Below are 22,762 nucleotides of genomic sequence, written 5' to 3' on the forward strand. Positions count from 1 at the left end.
TGATGACTGTAGAGAGTTGGTGGTGAAGACCGAGAACAATCTAGAGTTTGTCCCTGCACAAATCCTCCAAAATATATTGATGCATATGTTTTGATTCCAAAATCCCGTAAATTTAGATTTTTGTAGCTTTTTAATGAAATTATTGAATTTATAAACACAATTTTATATTGGCAGTAAATTTAATAATGAATTCAAGTTGCTGACAAGTAAATTTAAATGGACATATTTAAGAGAAAGGGTTGGTGTGACCCTTGGTTGTAAAGTGAAGGGATTTTCACTTTGGAAGAGAGTGGGCTGTGAAGCCACTTGTGAAAGGTTTTGTGAAGGAGAGTTAGTGGGTTTGAAAATTCTCAATAGGGCATCTTGGGGAGTATCGAAGATCAAATCACTAGAGCTGATGTTTTCTTGCATAGAATTATTCTTACCAATATTAAGCTTGCTTGATTCCTCATGGAATATTAGCTTTGCTTGATTCCCACGTTTAGTAAAGTTCTGAGTCTCCCCACTAAAGTAACAAAACCAGCTTATCAAGCAATCCCAAGAACAAAGAGTGGTCTATAAAATCCCATGTTTACTAGGCTTTGTTTGGCAATCGCTTTTAATTCATGCTTTTTTATAGCGAAGCAACATACGGAAACATGTTTGGTAACATTCGTTATGATTTGAACAGTACTGTGTGTGTTTCCAAAAAAGAAACAAAACTAGAAACACTAAATTTGTGTTTTTATTTTTCTAAACTTGCAAACATTTTTGACATAAATGTTTTCATTTTTTTTTTGCTTCAAAAAATTTTGCAACAAATAACATGCTTCCAATCATTTTTTTTTTCCTAGTTGGTACTCACACACACTTTATCTTATCTAAGACTTGAACCCCTGAACTCCCTTTGAGAAATAAGAGGCTGATACCACTAGACCACTAGCTCGTTGGTTCTTCCAATCATTATTGAATACACTAAACAAAAGTATAGTTTCTCTTTCAGATTAAAACAGAAACACTAAAAGTTTTCTGTTGCCAACCAGGCCTAAAGTTCTGAGTTTCCCCACTCAAATACCAAAACCAGCATATCAAGCAATCCCAATAACAAATACTCTTTGCTCTGAGCTTTTGAGAGTGATCCATAAGCAATCCCAAGAACAAGTAATGTTTACTCTAAGCTTTTTGAGAGTGATCTATAAAAACCCATTAAACACACCACTGTCAGATTCAAAAGCTACAGTTCATCAAACCCTACCTTTGTCTCTAACCTGCCATGAATTTTCCTTCATGGACTTAATAAATTAATGATAAGAGAAGACACTCGCCATTCCCCTCTGGATTTGCCCATAGTAAGTCTACATTTTTCTGTACTTTAGTCGAACAGTTCGTGTGTTCTCCTCTGGTTTAGTTATTGTTTTGTTACGCTTCTTGATGTGTGTGTGAGTTGGGCGATTGTTTAGTTAATTAATTTTGACAATATTAATTGTGAATGAGTATTTGGTGCATGAAACAAATAATAAAAATTTGACAGCAAAAAGATGGAGGAGAAGCATGGGTGGGAGAGAGCAAAAATGAAATTTTGTCCGTGGAGGACAATGGTTGGGTCATTCTTGAGGAAGATAAAATTTTATTCGGTGATTTAAACCTGTTTTTAATGGGTTAATACGTCTCAATCTCTCCACTTATTTGAACAATGGTGCCTCCCATTTCAAAATCCCTGTGACCCCAATTCAACCACCATTGCTCTCCACCTCTCCACCACCCAACGCCACCAGCCTTTCACATCTCTTCCTCCCACTCACCCACCAGGTGGCAGGAACCAAGAACCAAGACAGGGTAGCCAATATAAACTAAACAAAGAACAAAAACATTTGGATGAGGTGGTCTAATTATCTCAACTTTATTCTATTCACGTATATATATATATATAAGAAGGCTTTAATATAGTGTTTACCACTATGCATATGTTCATGGCTTTAATTATATGATATTATTACTATTTTATTTTATTCTTTCTGTAATTGGTTTCTTTTTTGATCAATTTGATTGCTAGCAAGATATATCGGAACACATAAAAATTAGATTTCTTACCCGTTGGAATTTTTTTTTCATTGTACTGTGCCTGAAACCTTCATCTTGTTCTTTCATATGTTTGTTTCTGTACAGTAACTGTTAATGTCAACGAGAACTGATATTAGTGGCATTCCGCAATGAAATATAAAGCCTTTTGGGCTTCTCATTTTAAGGGCATAACTTGAAATATAAACAGGACTTGGACATAGTTAGCTTCTTATCTTATAAGCTCTCTCTCTTACTTTATGCTTGCTTACATTTATTGGGAGCTATATTTTAAAAACTTACCCAAAAAATATATATATAAAGCTTTTTTTCCGTCCCTGTTAAAAACCATTGAATGATTAGTGCAATTTCATTGTTTCATCTAGAACCGTGGAATCAAACCAAACTAGTTTTGATTCGATTCTATCGGTTCTCATGGTCCAGTTTAATTTTTTTTTTTTTTTTTTGGAACCATTAGGGCTGATTTAGTTCTAAAATACTCCCAAACCGATCCAAACCTGAGATTGAGACTAAAATAAAGAACCTTATTAAATCATAACCTTGGTGACTGACTGAATCAAACCAATGTTTCTAAATTTTTATTAGACGCTCACTTGGGTGAGACTGACTGAATCAAAGAAATGTTTGATTTTGGGTATTACATATGGTTAAAGTATCAACAGCTTCTGCTTCTAGACTTTTGTACATTAGTCTGCTGTGAATATTCACTTCCTGTAAGTGGTGCTCCTACATCAACAGCTTCAACTTCTGTTCCTAATCTCTCATTGAAAAATGTTTTATTTCTGCAAACACCCAATTCATCACATTTCACACACAAACAAGTACTGTAGTACATTAGTGCAACAACTCCACCGAGTTCAGCCAAGATAGAGACATGGCAATCTACGGACTAAAAAATCAATCTGAACAGCACAGATCGGTCTGATTCACAGATGAACACCCGCAATGTCCATCTTACTGTTAATTAGCCAACGTTGAATGATTGACTTTTTATGTAAAATGCATTTGGCGTATATACTCTCCCATATCAACACTGACAGTGGTTGTATCCTCTTTGAAGGCTATCTGCAAATTCATTAAATTGTGCTTCTAATCATCTGTATCATCTCAAGAACAACCATGGAACTCCCTTGGAAGAAGCTTTGGGATAAATGGGATCTCCGATCCTTCATTATCTTAAGCCTTTCACTGCAAACCTTCTTAACTCTTTTTGGCCCCTTGAGAAAGCGAATGTCAAGCAATTGGATAATCATATCCCTCTGGTCGGCATACTTGCTTGCAGACTGGGCTGCTAACGTTGCTGTTGGGCTCATCTCCAACGGTAATAACACCACCACTTCTGGTGCAGTCAGCAATGGAGACCTTGAGGCATTTTGGGCTACCTTTTTTCTGGTACACCTTGGTGGCCCTGATACCATAACTGCTTTTGCTCTCGAGGACAATGAGCTATGGCTCAGGCACTTGCTTGCACTCGCAGTCCAGTGTTTAGCTGCTCTTTATGTCTTCTTTCAGACATTACCCGGTAACAAGATATGGATCCCAACAATGCTCGTGTTTGTGGCAGGAATTATCAAATACTCTGAGCGGACACGTTCTCTGTATCTTGCAAGCTTTGGTAATTTACGGGAGTCCATGCGACGTGTTCCTCCTGTCTACCACTGGGTCGTAAAAGAGTCCCATACTGGCATGGCTCCTGTGGTCTGGAAAAATCAAGAAGGCGCTGAAGATGCACGTGTTTTGACGGAGTTACTGGTGATGCAGTTTGCTAATTTCTTTTTTGGTAGTTTGAAGGAGTTGATTGTTAATTCCATTGTAACCTTCGAGCTGGATGATGGCGAATACTTTTTCAGTACAATTTTGGCAGGAGATGCTTTTGGAATTATAGAGCTTGAACTGAATCTCATGTATGAAATTCTCTACACCAAGATGAGTGTTGTGCATTGTAAATTAGGCTACATTTGCAGGTCTGTTTGCTTCAGTTCGGTTGTGGTAGCCCTTGCACTCTTCCTTTCGGAGGAGAAGCAGGGATTCGATGGGTTTGATGTTGGGATTACCTATGTCTTGCTTCTTGGTGCCATTGTCCTCGATATAATTGCTATCGTCATGCTGTTTTTCTCTAATTCCACCATTATTACCCTCATGAGCATACGGTCCAATAGAACTTGGGTTGAAAATTGGGTTAAAAAAATGCTCAACTTCTTATTAGCTGTCAAGAGGAGGAGGAGGATTGCCGATGCAGCAAAGCCTCCTCGTCCTTGCTGTATGCTGATGCGGCTTATTGGGCAATTCTTGCACCGTGGGTGGTCCGAGTCTGTCTCGCAATTCAACTTGATAAATAATTGCATACATAAACCTTCAACATGGATGCAAACACTTATTGATAATTTCCATCTTACCAACGTTTTCGATAGGCTCAAGTACGTGAAAAGGGTATCATTCACGAGAGAGTTAAGAGACTTCATCTTCAAGGAGCTGCGAACTAAAGCTAGTACATGGAGAAATGTAGCAAGTGCCAAGGAGATCTATTCAGGCAGAGGGGAAGGGGTTCTTCGTGAGAGAGGTCACCACAATCTACTTCCTTCTGTTGAAGAAGTCGAATATGATAGAAGCCTTCTATTGTGGCACATTGCAACTGAACTCTGCTACAGTGACAGTAAAAGCAATGCTGCTGCTGGTACAGGGGACGACGACGACATTGACGACGACGACATTGGCAAGTATCGTAATTTTTCGAAGCTCCTGTCAGATTACATGTTATATCTTCTAGTTATAGAGCAACAAATGATGGCTGCAGTGGCAGGTGATGGGTATATAAGATTCATGCATACATGTTCGGAGACCAAGCATATCTTTCAAAGAAGGAAATCACAAGTGCAACAGGAACGTCCGAGTATCTTTGCTGTTAATAATTTTTTCTGCAGACAGAAATCAGAAGAGGACGAACAGATAAGAGCCTGCAACACTATCCTGTCTATTGATACCAAATTTAATTTCGAGGAATATATTTACGTGAAATCCGTGCTGTTTGATGCCTGCCGGTTGGCCAAAGTGCTGAAAAAGTTGGGCGAGAAAGATAAATGGGAAACAATAAGCAGTGTTTGGGTAGAATTACTGTGTTATGCTGCAAGTCGCTGCGGTGAATATACTCATGCCCATCAACTGAATAAAGGTGGAGAGCTCATTACTTTGGTTTGGTTATTGATGGTCCATATGGGCTTGTGCGGTCGATATCAAGATTTGGGATCATTCCAGCCTCTCAATTTCAACCCCGGTGAGGAACAAGTGGAAGCCACACCCTATGAAATATCGATGATTAAGTAATAATCCATTGAAGATGTCTTTTGCTACTGTAGACCCTTTTTAACAATTTAATCATATAATAATACTTTTTTTTTTTTTAGATAGTAGGGGTCTGATACCACCACTAATCATATAATAATACTTTCCATTAAAAATATCACATACAACATAGCATTCTCTTCTTACAATCTAAATTTAACTTCTAATATCACATACATGTAAGCAACCCATAAATTTAAAAAATGCAGCCCAATCCAGATCAATTTCTCATGCAAAAATTTCACGTACAAGTTACAGCATGTCCCTAGTAAAGTTTGAGCTCTCATCCACAGTTTCGTACCATCCGAAGGCACTCACAATACTGTCATTGACGCTGTATGAGAGTTGGAGAGTGACTAAGTTCATATTAGGAATAAGATTAGAGAAAAAGAGTGGGAGGGAGCAAACGAGACAATGTTGATGGAGTGTGTTTGATTTTGGTGCAGCTAAGGTTTGTTTCTAAGGAGAGAATATGAGTTGAGGTTAGAACATATATCTATATCATGTTTTAGAGTTGTTCTGTAGACATCCTATTTCGCCACAAAAATACAAACTTTCTCATTTATCATACTCATTAGGTTGACACTTTTCACATTGAATTCGGAAGCATGGAATTGATACCTTGGAATTGCAATTGGAGAAAAACTAATTCAAATTTTAATCCAATTTAACTTCAAATTCCATGCTACCAAACAAAGATACATTTCAAAGGCACTAAGGTGCAGGGTTTCTAAAAGTCTACATCAATTCAGCATATATACAAGAAGATTTTACCACATCTCAAAATTTCAAGCCGGAGAGAGAAAATGTAAACAGGTGAAAAACACATACATACATATATATATAAAACTGAGGTCCAGATCTGATGCAGTTTTCTTAACAAAATTAGGTGAAATTCAATCAAATTCTAAAGTGAGGATAATCTAATTGATAGTTGAAATTTATGATTGAAACGATCAAAATTTAATTTTAAAAGGAAACGAATCATCAACGATCTCTGAGAAGCTAATCAAAGTAAGGTCGAGACAGAAAGATGAGATTACCATGGTTTTGGAAGAGATCTGCTGCGGAAGATTCGACAAATTTTCGGACTGCGAAGAAGGTTTCTCAGGGGTTCTCGGCTGTTTCCCATTTTTTTTTTACCTTCATCGATTTAGTTGTAGAACAACGAAACGCGTTCTCAGCATTGATTTCCTTAGTAAATTACATTTTTACCCCGTATCGTTTTTAGGCCCAAGCTAATAAAAAAAGCAGGAGGACAAGGCCGAAACAAAGAGACCAAACAAAAGTAATTGTCAGTCAACAAGGCAAAGCCCAGCCCAGCATAACAATTCTGAACAAATGACCGTTGTATATGAAAGTTTGTGTCTAATTTTATATTTAATATAGCATGGGTGTAAACGGAAGATTCAATAATTTAGAATTTAAATGGAATCTTATTAGTCTTAAAGTATATTTTTAGGTCTTAATTATCTTTTGCCGAGAAAAGTAGGACTTGATGGTAATTTTTTAAAATGTTGTTAATAGAATTTTGAATTCCATTGGAATTATTTATTAAAAGTACAAATTTATGGTCCTTATAAAATATTTTAAAATGACTAAATTTTAAGGGCTATATAAGAGCAACTTTTTTTTTTTTTAAGAGCAATGTTTGCTTTAAGTCGTATAAGAAGGAACCTTGTGATGAGGTGGTCCAATAAAATATTAACATGTGTTAAAGTTTTAAAAGAAAAGAAAATGATGACCATAGGGAATAGAATGATATATATTACTTCTGTGTTTTGAATTTAAAAACAAACAATATTTTTCGCTTTAATGAATCGAACTATGTGAGTTGTGAGTTAAATTGATCAATAGCGACATCTTCATCTCAGGACAAGTAATTCACCATTCCACCGCTGATAGCCTTTGAGTCCGTACTCCCCCGCATTAATGTCGTCCTTTATGGACAGTGGTTGTGGTGGGCTAATGTATCGCTCATGTTGATCTTCGTGTTGGGAAACGTGCTAGTTTTAAAAACTTTTCGAGGGATTTAAATTCATAAATCTTGATTCATTGCATAGAGATAAGTTTTATGCAAAAATAAAACATGATGTATCATTTAATTAAAAGATTGAATACTTACATCAAAGTTTGAGTAAACCTTAGATCTCTCCTCTAAAGTGAATGTTCTCACTTATTGTAAATCCCTTAGTAAGATGCATTCTCCTTGGATCTCCATCTTCTTGGTAATTGTTTTGCCTTTAGGAATCACTCATATGCCTCCATGAATGATCTTGGAAAACTAGGCTTGTGGGAGCCTCCATTAGATGAGAACATAAACCCTAATTTTCTAGAGAGAGAAAATATATTCCTTTTTCCTTCTACTAAAAATCACCCCTAAAATATACATAGACCATGTATATTTATAGGCAACATAAAGGTAAAGAAAAGGAAACAACTAATCATTCTCAATCTCTAATTCACATATCTCAAATCTAATATGATTCCAATATCAAGTTGGGTTATGAGTGAGAATCCATTGGGCCTATTATTTTATTGGCTACAATGAATTAATAATTGGCCCGGTCCATGGACCCAATTCAATTAATTCATAAATTAATTTCTACTCCACTAAAAGAAATTAATTGAACTCCAATTAAATAATAAATAACATCTAAGTCAATATTGCACTTTGACCCCTCTATGCATAATTAGTTATCGGATAAATAAAGCCATCAATCCGACTACTTAATTAATATATTTATTTTGGTACCTTTGATTATTTTTGGCTCGATCATAATAAAACATTTGTTTGACAAAAATAATAATTTAAATAAATAAATATATAATAAATCATTTTGTCTAAAAATACACGAAGGCCTTCGAATTTACTTTGTGATCAACCATAATCAATACAAAATAAATACAAGTAGCAATGATGCAAATATTGAAAATATAACCTTCTAACTATTAATTACAGAACTACCCAAAGTGTCGGTCTAAGGATCCCGAAGAATCCGCCGAACAAATCAAAGTAATTATTAATTAATAAAAGAGTCTATAATTTTCTCATACTTAAGAGTCAAATGCCATGACGGTGATAGGGAGCAATTGCATACGACGGCTCTCGCAATATATCTCAACCTAACGCGGATCCAGTTCAAGTTTTAATTAATTATGAGTCCATCCATAATTACCGACTATGAACCATTTATGATTACTATTTATATTCATGTATTGATCGCCATCACATACATATATAAATATCTCTTGTAATCAAGTGGACACTATCAATTCTATAATGAATCGAAATATAATACATTGAATTCACCAATTGTATAAAACATAAATATTTCAGAAACGTCAGGAACATATGTCACTTTAATCCAAACAGGAATTTGCTATGCCAGGGCATATAAATCCTAACAGCTCCCACTTGCCCTCATAGCCAATTCAAATTGCACCTAACTCCAATATTATCCAGATGTTGATCAACATTATTGATCAATGACACCTTTGATAATGAATCAACAAAGTTGTATTCCAATGCAATGTTCTAGCTACAAGTACATTTTCTTGCCGGACAATATCATGTAGAACATGATACTTCCTCTCAGTGTATCTTGTTCCTCTATAGAACCTTGGGTCATTGTTTTGGACTACTTCTGCACTATTGTCACAACATAGCTTAATAGGCAGGCTAGTATACTCCACAACCTCTAAATCAGTGATATCAAACCAATAGGCTTCCTTTTGCCGCCTTTAAGGCTGCAATATATTCCACCTGCAAGTTTGAGTCAGCAGTTGAAATATGCTTAACAATCTACCAACTGATTTCCATTCCATTAAGTGAACATACACTAAGTCATGAACCTCATAGTATCTACTTCTGATTAAAAATCAGAACTAACATACCTGACTAGGGCCATATCATCACATCCATAAATGAGTATGATATCCTTGGTCCTCCTTAGGTACTTAATGATATTTTTCACAATAGACCAGTTATCAAGTCCAGTATTGGACTGATCTCTACTGACTATCCCTACTATGTAGCAATGTCCTGTTTGGTATAGACCATGGCATATATGAGACTCTCATATGCTGAAGCATATTGTTCCAGTCTCATTTGCTCAATCTCCTTTGATAGTCTTGAAAAACTACTTACTAGAGAGAGCCATTCATATCAATAAAGCAAGAACTCATTCTTTGAGTTATGCATACCAAACCTGGTCAAAACTTCATCAATGTAGGATTATTAAGATAAGCCTAATTTCCTTTTAACCTGATCTTGCAAAAGCTTGATCCTAGGAATATAACTTCTATCTTGAAAATCCTTCATTTAAAAGTAATTGAACAACTACCTCTTTATTGATGACAAAACTTCCACATCATTCTAAATGAGTAGGATGTCAACAATATATATATATAATTAGAAAAATAATGGCATTCCCTTGTACACTTATGATTTATTCACTAAGAAATCTTCTGATATCTTTTTGTAGATTAACCTGCCTTCCATAGGTATCACCCTACTAGAAAGTTCTACAAGATCCCAGATTTAATTAGTATACATAGATTCCAACTCTGATTTCATAGTAACTCGCCAAAACGATCTGTATCCATATCGGTTCACGCTTCCGTGTAGCTTACTGGGTTCTACTCATGTTTAACAGGGATGTGCATAATGGTCTCACCTAAAAACATGATTCTGTCGGATTGGATGATAATCCTCCCACTACCTCAATGTACCGATGCAGGAATCTGTGTAATAGATGATGCTGACGCATCAATAGGGAATTCATATATTATTCTCAATCTCTATAATAAGTGTGTTCATATGTGGTACATCTGGTACTCTTACCTTATTCTCTAACACTATGCTACTAGGTATGTGATTCATAATATGATTCTCCTATAGATAAACAGTGAGTGTAAATAATCAACTTTTATCTTTGAGATCATAAAATAATCCATCCTAGTGACTTAAGAGTAGCTATCAAATCTAGCATGCCTATGATTTGCTTCCAACTTACTTGTCCATATCAAATGCACATGTGCAAGACTACCCCATACGTGCATGTGATTCAAACTAAGATTTAGTCAAAAACACAGCTCAACGGTACCCTTGAGACAGACTAAGATGGAATGCAGTTCATAATGCGCATCGATGTCATTAACGCTAAACTCTTAAATGAAAGAGATAATGTGGCATAACTGATCATAGATCTAACCATGTTAAGTGGAATTCTGTTATTCCTATTTGACACCTAAATGCATTTAGCGTCAATTGCGGAAAACTGGTACACAATACCCTCATTGACCATATAGTCTTTGCACTATCCTAAGAAATACTCATATCCTCGATCAGATCGAAGTGTCTTGATAAGTTTACCTAATATGTGCTCCACATCAGTCTTAACCTTCTCAGAATATACCAAGAGTTTAAGACTTGTGTTGCATCAGATAAACTTATCCAAAACATGAGTAATCTTGCTTGGATGTTCATAAGACCACACGTGTCAGTGTGTACCGACTCCAATTGTCCTTTATGTCTATTTCATCTGGCTGATTAAGCCCTAAGAGTTATCTATCCTTCAAAACAGGGTTCACAAGTTTGGTTTAGGCTCCTCTGCCTCACTAGGTAATAAACCTTCTTTGACCAATCTTTGAATCTCATTTTAATTGATTACAACCCAAAAATAGACACCAAAAAATACAATGAGTCAGGAATAACAAATTTTCTCTTAGCATTCAATCTAGAGATACAACATTAATTTCTATATCCTGCAAATCTTAAGAGTTTGTGATTATAGTATATTAACCATCTTTCAATGTACAAGAAGCAATCGCATATCTATTCAATTTTATAAAACCAGTTTTACAAAATAACAACACAGTTTTTATAAACCACAAGTGAAACAAAAATTAGATTGCGTCTAACTTCTGTGCATAAAGATAGTTCTCTAATATTAATATCCTCATACTCTCTAATTTTAGATGTAATACTCCCACTGACCTAACTACAACCTTGGCATCAGGTCAAAAGATAAATATATATCCATATCATCAAGGCTTCTGGATTCCTGAAATCCTTACGATGAATTGCAAACATGTTTAGTGGCTCCAGAATCTATCCATCAGGAATTAATAGATGCAACCACATAACATGGCTCAATGATTAAATATATATTTTCCTATGCCACGTTGTTGTTTTTTCTTCTATTTAAATATATACTGCATAGCTGCCAAACAATAATAAAATTATATTGGATTTTTAATAAATATATGTATATATATATCTATAGAGTAATATTTATTAGAGAAATGAAAAAAAAAATTCCAGAGAGAGAAAGAGTGACAAAGTTGATTTTTATTTCATATCTTCATCTCACAATTGCATATAGATGGTCTATTTATAGCTACAAAAAACGTAGGCAACAAGCTGCATACCAATGCTTCATATCACTTTACAAGTACAAGTGGACCCCACATATAAAGCTTTCCTTATAAGCCACGATTGTGGCCTTACTCTACACACCAAAACAAGTATGTCTACATTGTTCTGTATCATTATTGCATGTGGACCCCACACATATATATATATATAATACTCCTTATTGGGGTCCACTACACTACACTAAGAATATGCTTCATTAAAACCTTACTAAGGAAAACCCAGTGGGACAAAACCCTAACAAATGGAAAATAGTACAATATTCTTGTGTATCTGAAAATGGTATTGCATAGATTAAAATTGCCTCATTAAAACCTTGTCAGGAAAACTCAGTAGGACAAAACCTGAATGAAAGAAAAAGAGTACAGTATGCCAATACCTCTTCGATCAATTGCTCCCCTTCATTAGTTCAACCCTGAAGATCCTTTAGTTGACTCATTCTAATATTTTGCACCAGCTTTCTTGAATGTTGTAATTGGAAGCGTTTTAGTTAATAGATCTGCTAGATTTTCACATGAACGTATCTTCTGAATATCAATATCACCTTTTTTCTGGCATTTATGAGCATAAAAGAATTTTGGTGAGATGTGCTTGTTCCTATCACTTTTAATATATCATTCTTTCATCTGTGCAATGCATGCCGCATTATCTTCATATAATACTGTTGAGCTTTCTTTTATTGATGAGAGACCACATGTTGTTCGAATATGTTGGATCATTAATCTCAACCAAAAGCATTCCCTGTTTGCCTCATGAATTACGAGTATCTCATAATGATTTGAAGAAGTTACAATCAACGCATTGTTTGTTTCATAGATCATCATGATATAGTAGTGCCACCACAGGTAAACACAAATCCTGTTTGTGAATAAGCTTTATATGGGTCAGAGAGATAGCCGACATCTGCATATCCAATTAATTGAGAATTTGGCGCCTTTAAATAAAACAATCCCATTTCAGTTGTGCCACGAAGATATCGCAATATGTGTTTGATTCCATTCCAATGTATGCGGGGTGGTGCAGAACTGTACCTTGCTAATAAATTGACTGAAAAAATTATGTCAGATCTTGTGCAATTTGTAAGATACAAAAGAGTACCGATCGCACTAAGATAGGGCACTTCAAGTCCTAGGAGTTCTTCATCATCCTCTCGAAGACGAAAAGGATCTTTCTTGATGTCAAGTGATCGAACAACCATTGGAGAGCTCAATGGATAGGCTTTATCCATATGAAAACGTTTAAGAATCTTTTCTGTATATGTTGATTGATGGATGAGAATACCACTCGAAAAATGTTCAACCTGCAGCCCAAGGCAAAATTTTGTCTTTTCGAGATCTTTCATTTCGAATTCTTTCTTTAAATAAGTGGCCACCTTTTTAATCTCGTCCAATGTTCCCACAAGATTCAGATCATCAACATATACTGTAACAATAACAAAACCAGATTCTAATTTGTTAATAAAAATGCATGGACAAATATGATTGTTTACATACCCTTCTTTGAGTAAATAATTGCTAAGGCGATTGTACCACATTCGTCCAGATTGCTTCAATCCATATAAGGATCACTGTAATTTTATCGAGTACATATTACGTGGTTTGTTTCAGGAATTTTAAATCCTTGTGGGATTTTCATATAAATATCACTATCTAGTGATCCATATAAATATGTTGTAACCACGTCCATTAGATGCATATGCAATCTTTCTGTGACTGTCAAATGTATTATGAATCTAAATGTGGGTGCATCTATTACAGGGGAGTATGTTTCCTCATAATCAATACCAGGCCTCTATGAGAAACCTTGAGCTACCAGTCAGGCTTTGTATCTCACGATTTTATTTTTCTCATTACGCTTTCGTACAAACACCCATTTGTACCCAACAGGATTAACACCCTCAGGTGTCTGGATTACTGGTCCAAATACTTCTTATTTAGCTAATGAATTTAGTTCTGCTTGTATTATTTCTTTCCATTTTGGCCAATCATTTCTTCGTTGACATTCTTCGACGTTTTGAGGTTCCGGATCCTCATTATCAATATCAAGAGTAACGACATATGAGAATATGTTATTGACAACAATTTCATTTCTATTCCATCTCGTTTCATAATTTAGTGAGATCTCATCATTTTTAGTTACCTGTGCCTCATTAAGGGCATGTGCCTCATCAAGGACCACATCATCATCTGTTGTCTTTGCCTCATCACTATTTATTATTTCATCATTTTTAGGTACCTAAGACTCATCAAGAGCCTCTGCTTTATCAAAGGTTATTATCTCAGATTGAATAATAATATTTGTTGCTCCTTTTGTGGCCTCTTCAGGAGTGCAAGTTTTTCTTTGTGAATTCCTCTTACGAGGAACAATATATTTTGCATTGACTGATCTACCATGCTTCAGGCGTGTTTTAGATGCATTTGCTGCATTACTGACAGAAGGTCCCTCAGGGACAGCAATTCGTGCTGGAACATTTGCAGCTGGTATATGTGATTTTGTTACTTTCTTTGTATCAGTAAATATATCAGGTAATTGATTTGTAACATTTTGCAAATGAATGATCCTCTGAACTTCTCGTTCACATTGATTTGTGCGAAAATCAAAATAAGACAATTCCAGGGAATTCCAAGTAATATCATGTTGCTGCTGCACCTTTTCTCCCCCTAATGGTGGGAAACAGTCTCATCAAAATGACAGTCAGCAAATCGTGCTTTAAAGACATCACCTGTCAAGGGTTGAGATATGTAATAATAGATGGAGAATTAAAACCAACATAAATTTCAAATCTACGTTGAGGACCCATTTTAGTGCGTTGGGGTGGTGCAATTGAAACATATACAACACAACCAAAAACTCGTATGTGAGATATATTTGGTTGTTAACCAAAAATAAGTTGCAATGGTGAGTACTTATGGTAAACAGTTGGTCGTATACGAACTAATGATGAAACACGTAATATGGCATAACTCGAGGCAGAAACAGGTAATTTTATTCGCATAAGCAAATGACAACCAATTAACTGAAGTCTTTTAATAAAAGATTTAGCCATACCATTTTGAGTATGAGTGTCTGCAATAGGATGTTCAACATTAATTCCAACTGACATGCAAAAATCATCAAAAGCTTGAAAAAAAAATTTAGCGGCATTATCAAGACAGATTGTCTTAATTGGGTGTAATACCCCTAGTTTTCAAAAAGGATAAAATTGGAATTTAAATTTGGTTCTATGTGCATTTATAAATTGATTTTTGTGGTTATGTGCTTATATGTCAAATTGTTTATTTAAGTAGTGGTTTATTTTAATTAATTGTTTTATTTAAATGAATTATTTTCTTTAATTGTGTTTATTTGAATTAAATTGGTAATTGTTTTATGTGAATTAGTTGACTTATTTAAATTGTTTCATTATTGGGTGCTATTTTCTTTAATTGTTAATTGTATGGTTTTAATTGTAATTCACTGGTTTTAATTAGATTTAAATTATTATAATTCTTGTAATGTTAAAAATTAGGTTAGTATATTTAAGTTACGGTTATAATTTTGGAATCCAATTCACGTATAGGTAGCCGACATATACTATAACTTAGGCTGCTTTATGGGCCGACTGGAATTTTCTTTAGAACTTTGGCTCTAATATTACAAGGATTAGGGTTTGGGGGTTAAGCCTATAAATGCACCATTATGATTTAGCCTAGGGTTTACGAGCATAACACATATCACAGAAACGTAAAGTCAGTTCTGTAAAACAGAGAGTTGAGGGAACCAAGCACTGTAAGGGTTGTCAAGGAAGAAACCAGAGAGCACCAAGGAAGGGTTGTGGTGGATTATCCCAGAGCACTAGTGTAATACCCCTAATTTAAAAGGATAGACCTGGAATTTATTTAATTGTTTAGGTTGCGTTTTTATTTATTTAATGGTGAATTTGTTTTGATTTAATTATGAATTAATTGTAAATTGTTTGATTTGTTTTAATTGAATTTTAAATTATTTAATTGTTATTTGAATTGCTTGTTACTTGTTTAATTGTGTATTTAAGTTACATGACTTGTTTAATTGTTTTATTAAATTAAATTATGTGATTTGTTTGCATTATGTTTTCTTTAGTAGAATTTATTGTTTTCCTTTAATTGAATTGATTATTAAATGTTTTAATTAATTATTAGTTATGAAAATATAATTAGGGTTTTTGTTTTTAGAAGTCACGTATGTAACCGACACAGGTTTTAATTAAGTTTTCTCTGGGCCGATTAGGATTCTGTTAGGGCTTGAATTAATTTAGGTTTTGTATAACTCTATAAATAAACATAATAAAGTTAGGTCTAGGGTTTTAGAACCCTATTCACGTCTGTGGAGTTAGAGATAGAACAGAGGAGGGATTTCAGTAGGAATCGTCGGAACTTTTGAAGACGACGTAGAGATTTTGAACAAAAGTCTCAAAGGCAAGTTCTAATCCTAGCTCTTTTCCTTTGGCTCGTGTTCTTTGCACGTCTAATACAACTCCAGGGGTAGATGAAACACTAAAAATTGAACTGGTTCGCATGTTTGTATGTTTTTCTAGCAGTATGTGTTTTATGAACTGTTATTTGCTTGTTTTAATTTTCTTGCTTATCCCATGGTTTAATTAATGATAGATGATGATTAAAACCTTTAAATTAGTTCTGGAACACCTTGGGGAAAATATTAAACTGAATATAGTTCGCGTGGGTGATCACTTGAACAGCACGTTCATGAATGGAAAATTATCCCGGTTTAAATTCTTTGTGTCACAATTCATGTTTAATTGATATCGTTGATTGAATAAGGAATTAAAATATTTCTTGATCACACTAGAATCTAATTTAAACACTTAGGAACCCTAGGGATGAAGGTCAGTGCATCAGAAACTCACCGGAATTGAAAACGATAAAGACATAAGAAGAGAGACGGCTCAAAGTTTAAAGAGCAGGCTCTTTGGAAACAAAGGGCAGGCTCTTAAAATCAAAGAGCTGGCTCTTAGGGGACTTGGAGCCGGCTCCAAGACTAGGAGAGCCGGCTCCTAGCAAAGAAGAGCAGGCTCTTTCAGTTGGGTTCCAGTTTTTGGTTTTTCTGCGACCTGTTTGGCTACGGAACTTGGATTTTGGGATTTTCTGATTATGGAAGAAGCTATACTTGGGTATTTTGAGGTGTTTTAAGTCTTATTAACCCTTCAGAGAATGGATTAATGAAAAATAAATCAACGGATGCTCGGGCTTAAACCGTAGACAATTGTTTATTAAACTACTTTACTGTCTTTGGATGGAAAGGATTTAAAATTTCTTAAAATCTTAAATAGAAATTCTTTGAGTAAACTTCTCTGTTAATCAGGTTCTTGTGATATTAAATAATCGTGTAAATATTTATATTATAATATGCTTATTTGGAATTAAAGAGGTTTACTGTTTCTGGATGGATAGTACTTTAAATTGCTTAAATCTTAGGATAGCAATTCTTAGTAATGGTTTGACAGTTAATTATGTTACAGTATTATAAAACTAAGCATGTGAACTCTTATATTCTGTTATGCTTGCTTAGAGGTAATTGGTTTACATGTATAATCTGTAAAATCAATTAATGTATTGTGCGGAGTGGTTTTGATCAAGACTGTTAATTTATGAAATTTTAGCAGGCTTGATATGGAACAATTGATGCTTATGTTTTAATATTTCTATTATCAATTGTGGATTTTATGGATTAGTTGATAGTTATAATTGTTATTTGTTCTATCAAATACTAGATGGATTGGATTGTATGCATCGGTATGGGACGGTGACATACTAGGTTTGGATTAGCCCAAAGTGCTAAATCATACCTATTTTGGAATAAGCGTACGGATTATAAAAACATAATTCTCCTTATATTTAAGTTTGTGTGGCTGAATAAGTTGAATGACTTACTGGATTTCCTATGGATGGATAAAAATGGATTTTAAATAAATTATTACGATACCGTGCCTTGAGCTTGAGTCTCAAAATCAACGGTTAGGGAGCGTATATGCAATAGGACGCGTAGTTGGCTATGCTGGTTGAGATGTACCCTGTTAGGCTTAGGTAGTCATGCCCACTCAGGTGCGTTTTGCATGTTACATTTTATTCAGGTTGAGACCCGTATCATAGTCCAGTGAGAGTCCATAGTGTGGATATATATATATATATATAGACACAGATTATATAGTTATTGTTGAGTTGGTTAGAGTGTATATGCGTATCGAGTCTCTGCTTGCATTGTAGTAGGATAGAACTTGTTCGTGGGCCTGACCCACCCCTATTTTTCAGGTGTACGTCAGTTCCAGGCTTAAGTTTGTTCGTGCTGAGCAGAGACGACCACTCATTCTTCTGACGACGTAGGATCTCTATTCATATAGTTTTCTTTTAAATTTTACAGTTCAGTTGGTTTTCTTATTAGGGGTCCACAAGATGGATTCCCGAGTTGTACCCTGAGAGGTTTTGGAGTTGGATTATTTAATCTTTGTTTTATGGGATTTTAAGTATTTAATATTAAAGGATTTTATATTTTAGTTTCTTTCAGCTTATTATATTATTTCTTTATTCACTCTGTATTCCATGTTCATTTTAAATATTAATTGTTTGATATTCCCTCGGGTTTGAGCCTGGGCCTGATCAACCCGTGTCTCGGATCCAAGGGGTATCATAACTAGGAGGCTTTACAGTAGTTCGTGCTGCTGGAACAGTGGACACGACGCCAAGATTTCATAACTGAAATCACAGGCAAGTTCTTTCCTTTCTCTCTCCCGTTACATGTGTTATGTGCATCCTTAGACTGTCTCTAGGGTTTTAATTGATCATTAATTAAGGTTTACATGCTTATTATATACTAAATCAAATATCTATATGCATGGAATTATTCTGTTATAGTTCTTGTATCGCTGTGTTCTAGTCTGCGTTTAAAGCATGTTAAATCGGTAACAACTGTAATCACTGTAATTGATTTAAACTATTGTGAACAACCCATGGGGATGCTATTGGGATTAGATAAGACTTCTAAGTTTAGTATTGAAGAGGAACAGAGGGGTTGGAATGGCAGGAGAAGGAGTAGACGGGCTGAAACGGAGTGTATCGGAGCAGGAGGCTCTCAGGGGAGGTGAGAGCCGGCTCCATAGAAGTGGGAGCCGGCTCCTACACATGTAGAGCCGGCTCCATGGGTATTGGAGCTGGCTCCAGACTGATTAGAGCCTGCTCCCAAAGTTTTGGAGTAGGCTCTACCATAAAATTTCTTCCTGATGTTGTTTTTGACGCACTATTTTGAATTGTGTGAGGATTGAACTGTTCTGAAAATTTTGGGACTTCACAGAGGGATTAAATGGTTTATTTTGGGTGTTATTAAGACCTTAGATTGATCATAGTTGGCCTCTAAGTCAGTGGGACAAATCAGTATTAAATTGATAAACTTTCTATACTGTTAACGGATGAAAGACGAGTTAATTGCTTAACTAAATTTTAGCAATTTAATGGGATTTAAGATGGTTATAAAACTTATTTTTAATGCATGATAGGGTCATCTATGTATTTGTTTTCATCTATACATGCTTTGGGATGCTAATTGTCGAAATATTAAACCTTTTCTGCAATTACTTGGATTACTGTTGGATTTGCAATTACTTGGACTATGAATTTGGATTTTAATTGCTAGACTATTAAACTGTGTACGCAATTACTTGGATTAAATGCTTGGATTTAAATTGCTGGATTATTAAATTGTTTATGCAATTACTTGGATTATGGATTTGGATTTTTATTGCTGGACTATGAAACTGTTTTAGCAATTACATGGATGGTATTTTGGGATTATAGTTGATGTACTATTTCAATTCTGCATTTATCAACTATTTGGATTATGTGGACTTTGTTTGATGTACTACTTAAAATGTTGCATCATTTACGGATCATATGCATGGTATGTACCGGTATGGGACGGTGACATACGGAGGGACGGACTAGATCAAAACGCTAACTCCAACCCTTTCATACATACGGAATGGATTAACTAAAATAGTTAAATCCTACATGGTTTCATGTCCTGTCAACTAAAACAGTTGAACGACATATTGATTAGTTGTTTATATTTTCTGTTAATAGAAAATATAGGGATTTAATTAAAATATTTAAATCCTAATTTTATGTCGTGTCATGGCAACGAACAGTTGAGTGGCACTACATTGGTTTGGATGGGAATTTATATATATAAATTATGGTACCGCGATCTGAGCTTGAGTCTCATAGTCGTCGGTTAAGGAACGTATGTGCAGTAGGATGCGTAGCCACATAGGGATAAGTGGGGGCAGCTGCCCCCACTGAATTTTAAATTTTTTTTTATTTTTATGTGAAAAGATTTTTATATTTGTATAATTGTTCCCACTAAAAGTTGACATTGCACATATGTATACTATATATATATATAATCAAATGACCATTCACGGTATTATAAAAAAATAAAAAATAAAAAAAAGGAATATAATCTTTCCAAAAAATATTATATTTTTTTTCCACTTTCTCAAAATATTATATTCTTTCCTATTTTCTCCAAAAATACAAGATATTCTTTCATACTTTTGACTTTATCACAAACAAATGCGTTGTTAATTTTTATCACATTTTCAATCTTCAATATTTCTCTTACGAAGACAGGTAATCTGATATATATTTTTTTATCATCTAAATTTACTATGATTATGCCATAAACATTTTGAAAACTCGACTGCGTGCTTTCGGAATATGAAAAATATTCTGAAATACTTAGTACTGTTTAATTTTTACATATATTATTTTGGTTCAAATAATATATATATATATATATATATATATATATATATATATATATATATATATTATTGCTGTTAAAAATTGCCCCCACTGAAGGAAATTTCTGGGTACGCCACTGTGCGTAGCTAGCTATGTTGGTTGAGGTATACCCTGTTAGGCTTAGGTAGTCATGCCCACTCGGGTGTGTTTTGCATGTTGTTTTCTATTCAGGTGGAGACCCTCAGCATAGCCTAGTGAGAGTCCTGTAGTGTGGTTATATGTATATATCTATTTACGGACTATATAGATATGATTGAGACATCTAGGATGTATCTGCGTATCGGGTCTCGGTTTGGATTGTAGTTAGGATAAAACTTGTTCGTGGGCCTGACCCACTATTATTTTTCAGGTAACGGATGGTATCAGGTCTTAGAGCTTGTTCGTGCAGAGCAAAGATGACTAGTCACTTTACCGACGACGTAAGCGGTTCCTGTATAATTTAGCATTGGAATCCTTTCCGGTGGTTTATTTCTCAGTGTTGGTTTTGTTAGGGGTCTACCAGATGGATTCCCAAGTTGTATTAGAATTGAAAAAGTTGGATGTATCAGATTAATACTTTATTTATAAAATTTTATTCTGAGGTTTCAGTTTTGGTTTATTATTCTAGTTTCTTTTCAGCAATTTATTTATTCCTGTTTTCTTAATTGTATTCTGTATTCGTTTATTGCTAATTGGTTTGATATCCTCGGGTAATCGGGCGTGGGCCTGGCCAACCCGCATCCAGAAATCCGGGGGTATCACATTGGGTTATCAGGAAAGTGTGCCTATAATTTGACGATTTAAGCAAGAAGTCTAGCAAATATAACATTACGAGTAGAAAGTAGACAAACATGTGACCATCATGTTGAGGCATCAATTAAAACCATGAAATAGCGAAATGGTACACAAGGTGGATGAATTGGACCACATATATGCCCGTGAATTCGTTGTAAAAATGGGGGAGACTCAACAATGACTTTTGAAGAGGATGGTATGATAATTAACTTACCTTGTGAGCAGGTGGTGCATAGATGATTATTTGGTAAGATGATTTTTTGATCCTTTAGTGGGTGTCCATGTGAATTTTCAATAATTCAACACATCATTGTACTCCCCAGGTGACCAAGTCAATCATGCCAAAGCATAAAAAGTTTTAGGTCACACGATTTTTTTATGTATCACAACATTTGACTCAATTGTCCTAATGGTTGTATAGTATAACCTAGAAGAGAAAACATAGAGTTTTTCTAATATTTGTTTCTTGCATGAGGTAATGGAAGTAATTTAGAGATATTCCACATTTCTTTCATTTGCGGTCTCAATATGATACCCATTACAACGCAAGTCTTTAAAACTCAACAGATTTCTCTAAGATCTTGTAGAATATAAGGCATCATTGATTTGTAGTCTTGTTCCATGTGGTAAAATGATGTTGGCTCGTCCAGAGCCTTCTATCAAGTCGGTGGGACCTGATATTATACTGACACTAGCGTCTGTCAGAGTTAGGTAAGAAAAATATTTTTGATCTCGAAGGATTGTGTGTGTCGTTCCACTATCTGCAAGACATATATCTTCTCCATTTATTTTGGAACTAGTTAGATCCATTCCCTTTAGAGTCAAAAACATTATTTTTTTCGATAAAGCAAACAAACCCAGCAATCAATCAAAACTAATATCACGAAATAGATATATAGTTGAGATAGAAAGAGGGAGAGAAAGCTTTTCCTTCAAATCTCAGATGGATAGAGCTCGTGCTGATAAACTAATATCACGAAATAGATATATAGTTGAGATAGAAAGAGGGAGAGAAAGCTTTTCCTTCAAATCTCAAATAGATAGAGCTCGTGCTGATAACGTGTAATAAATATATATGTATATAAATATCTATAGAGTAATATTTATTAGAGAAATGAAAACAAACTTTCACTGAGAGAGAGAACGAAAGAGAGAAAGGGACAGAGCTAATTTCTATTTCATATCTTCATCTCACAATTACATACAGATGGTCTATTTATAGCTACAAAAAACGTAGGCAACAAGCTACCTGTTAGACCCACATAAATTTATTTGGTCAACAAACTAGGCACTAATAAATATATACAAGCAAAGCATATCT

The 22,762-nt window shown here is 34.8% G+C and overlaps 1 protein-coding gene and 1 long non-coding RNA gene across 2 annotated transcripts; one reads left to right on the top strand and one right to left on the bottom strand.

Moving 5' to 3' along the window:
• Positions 1-996: 996 nt before the first annotated feature.
• LOC132303971 (uncharacterized) lies at positions 997-5,557 on the top strand. The gene is made up of 2 exons (XM_059801432.1): positions 997-1,328; positions 3,119-5,557. The coding sequence occupies exon 2, from the start codon at positions 3,178-3,180 to the stop codon at positions 5,377-5,379; it is 2,202 nt and encodes a 733-aa protein (XP_059657415.1). The 5' UTR covers positions 997-1,328; positions 3,119-3,177; the 3' UTR covers positions 5,380-5,557.
• Positions 5,558-5,592: 35 nt separating this feature from the next.
• Positions 5,593-6,700, bottom strand: LOC132303972 (uncharacterized). The gene is made up of 2 exons (XR_009481461.1): positions 6,441-6,700; positions 5,593-5,731 (listed from the first exon to the last, which is right to left on the bottom strand). It is a non-coding gene; the product is annotated as an uncharacterized LOC132303972 (long non-coding RNA).
• Positions 6,701-22,762: the final 16,062 nt, after the last annotated feature.

This window comes from Cornus florida, unplaced genomic scaffold (genome assembly GCF_030987335.1).
Source record: "Cornus florida cultivar Cherokee Brave unplaced genomic scaffold, ASM3098733v1 CherokeeBrave_3.0.0_Hap2_Chr04, whole genome shotgun sequence".
In the NCBI taxonomy this organism is placed as follows: Eukaryota; Viridiplantae; Streptophyta; class Magnoliopsida; order Cornales; family Cornaceae; genus Cornus; species Cornus florida.

Bases quoted from the DNA above. Each gene is read 5' to 3' on its own strand.
- LOC132303971 (XM_059801432.1), top strand. From the start codon at position 3,178: ATGGAACTCCCTTGGAAGAAGCTTTGGGATAAATGGGATCTCCGATCC.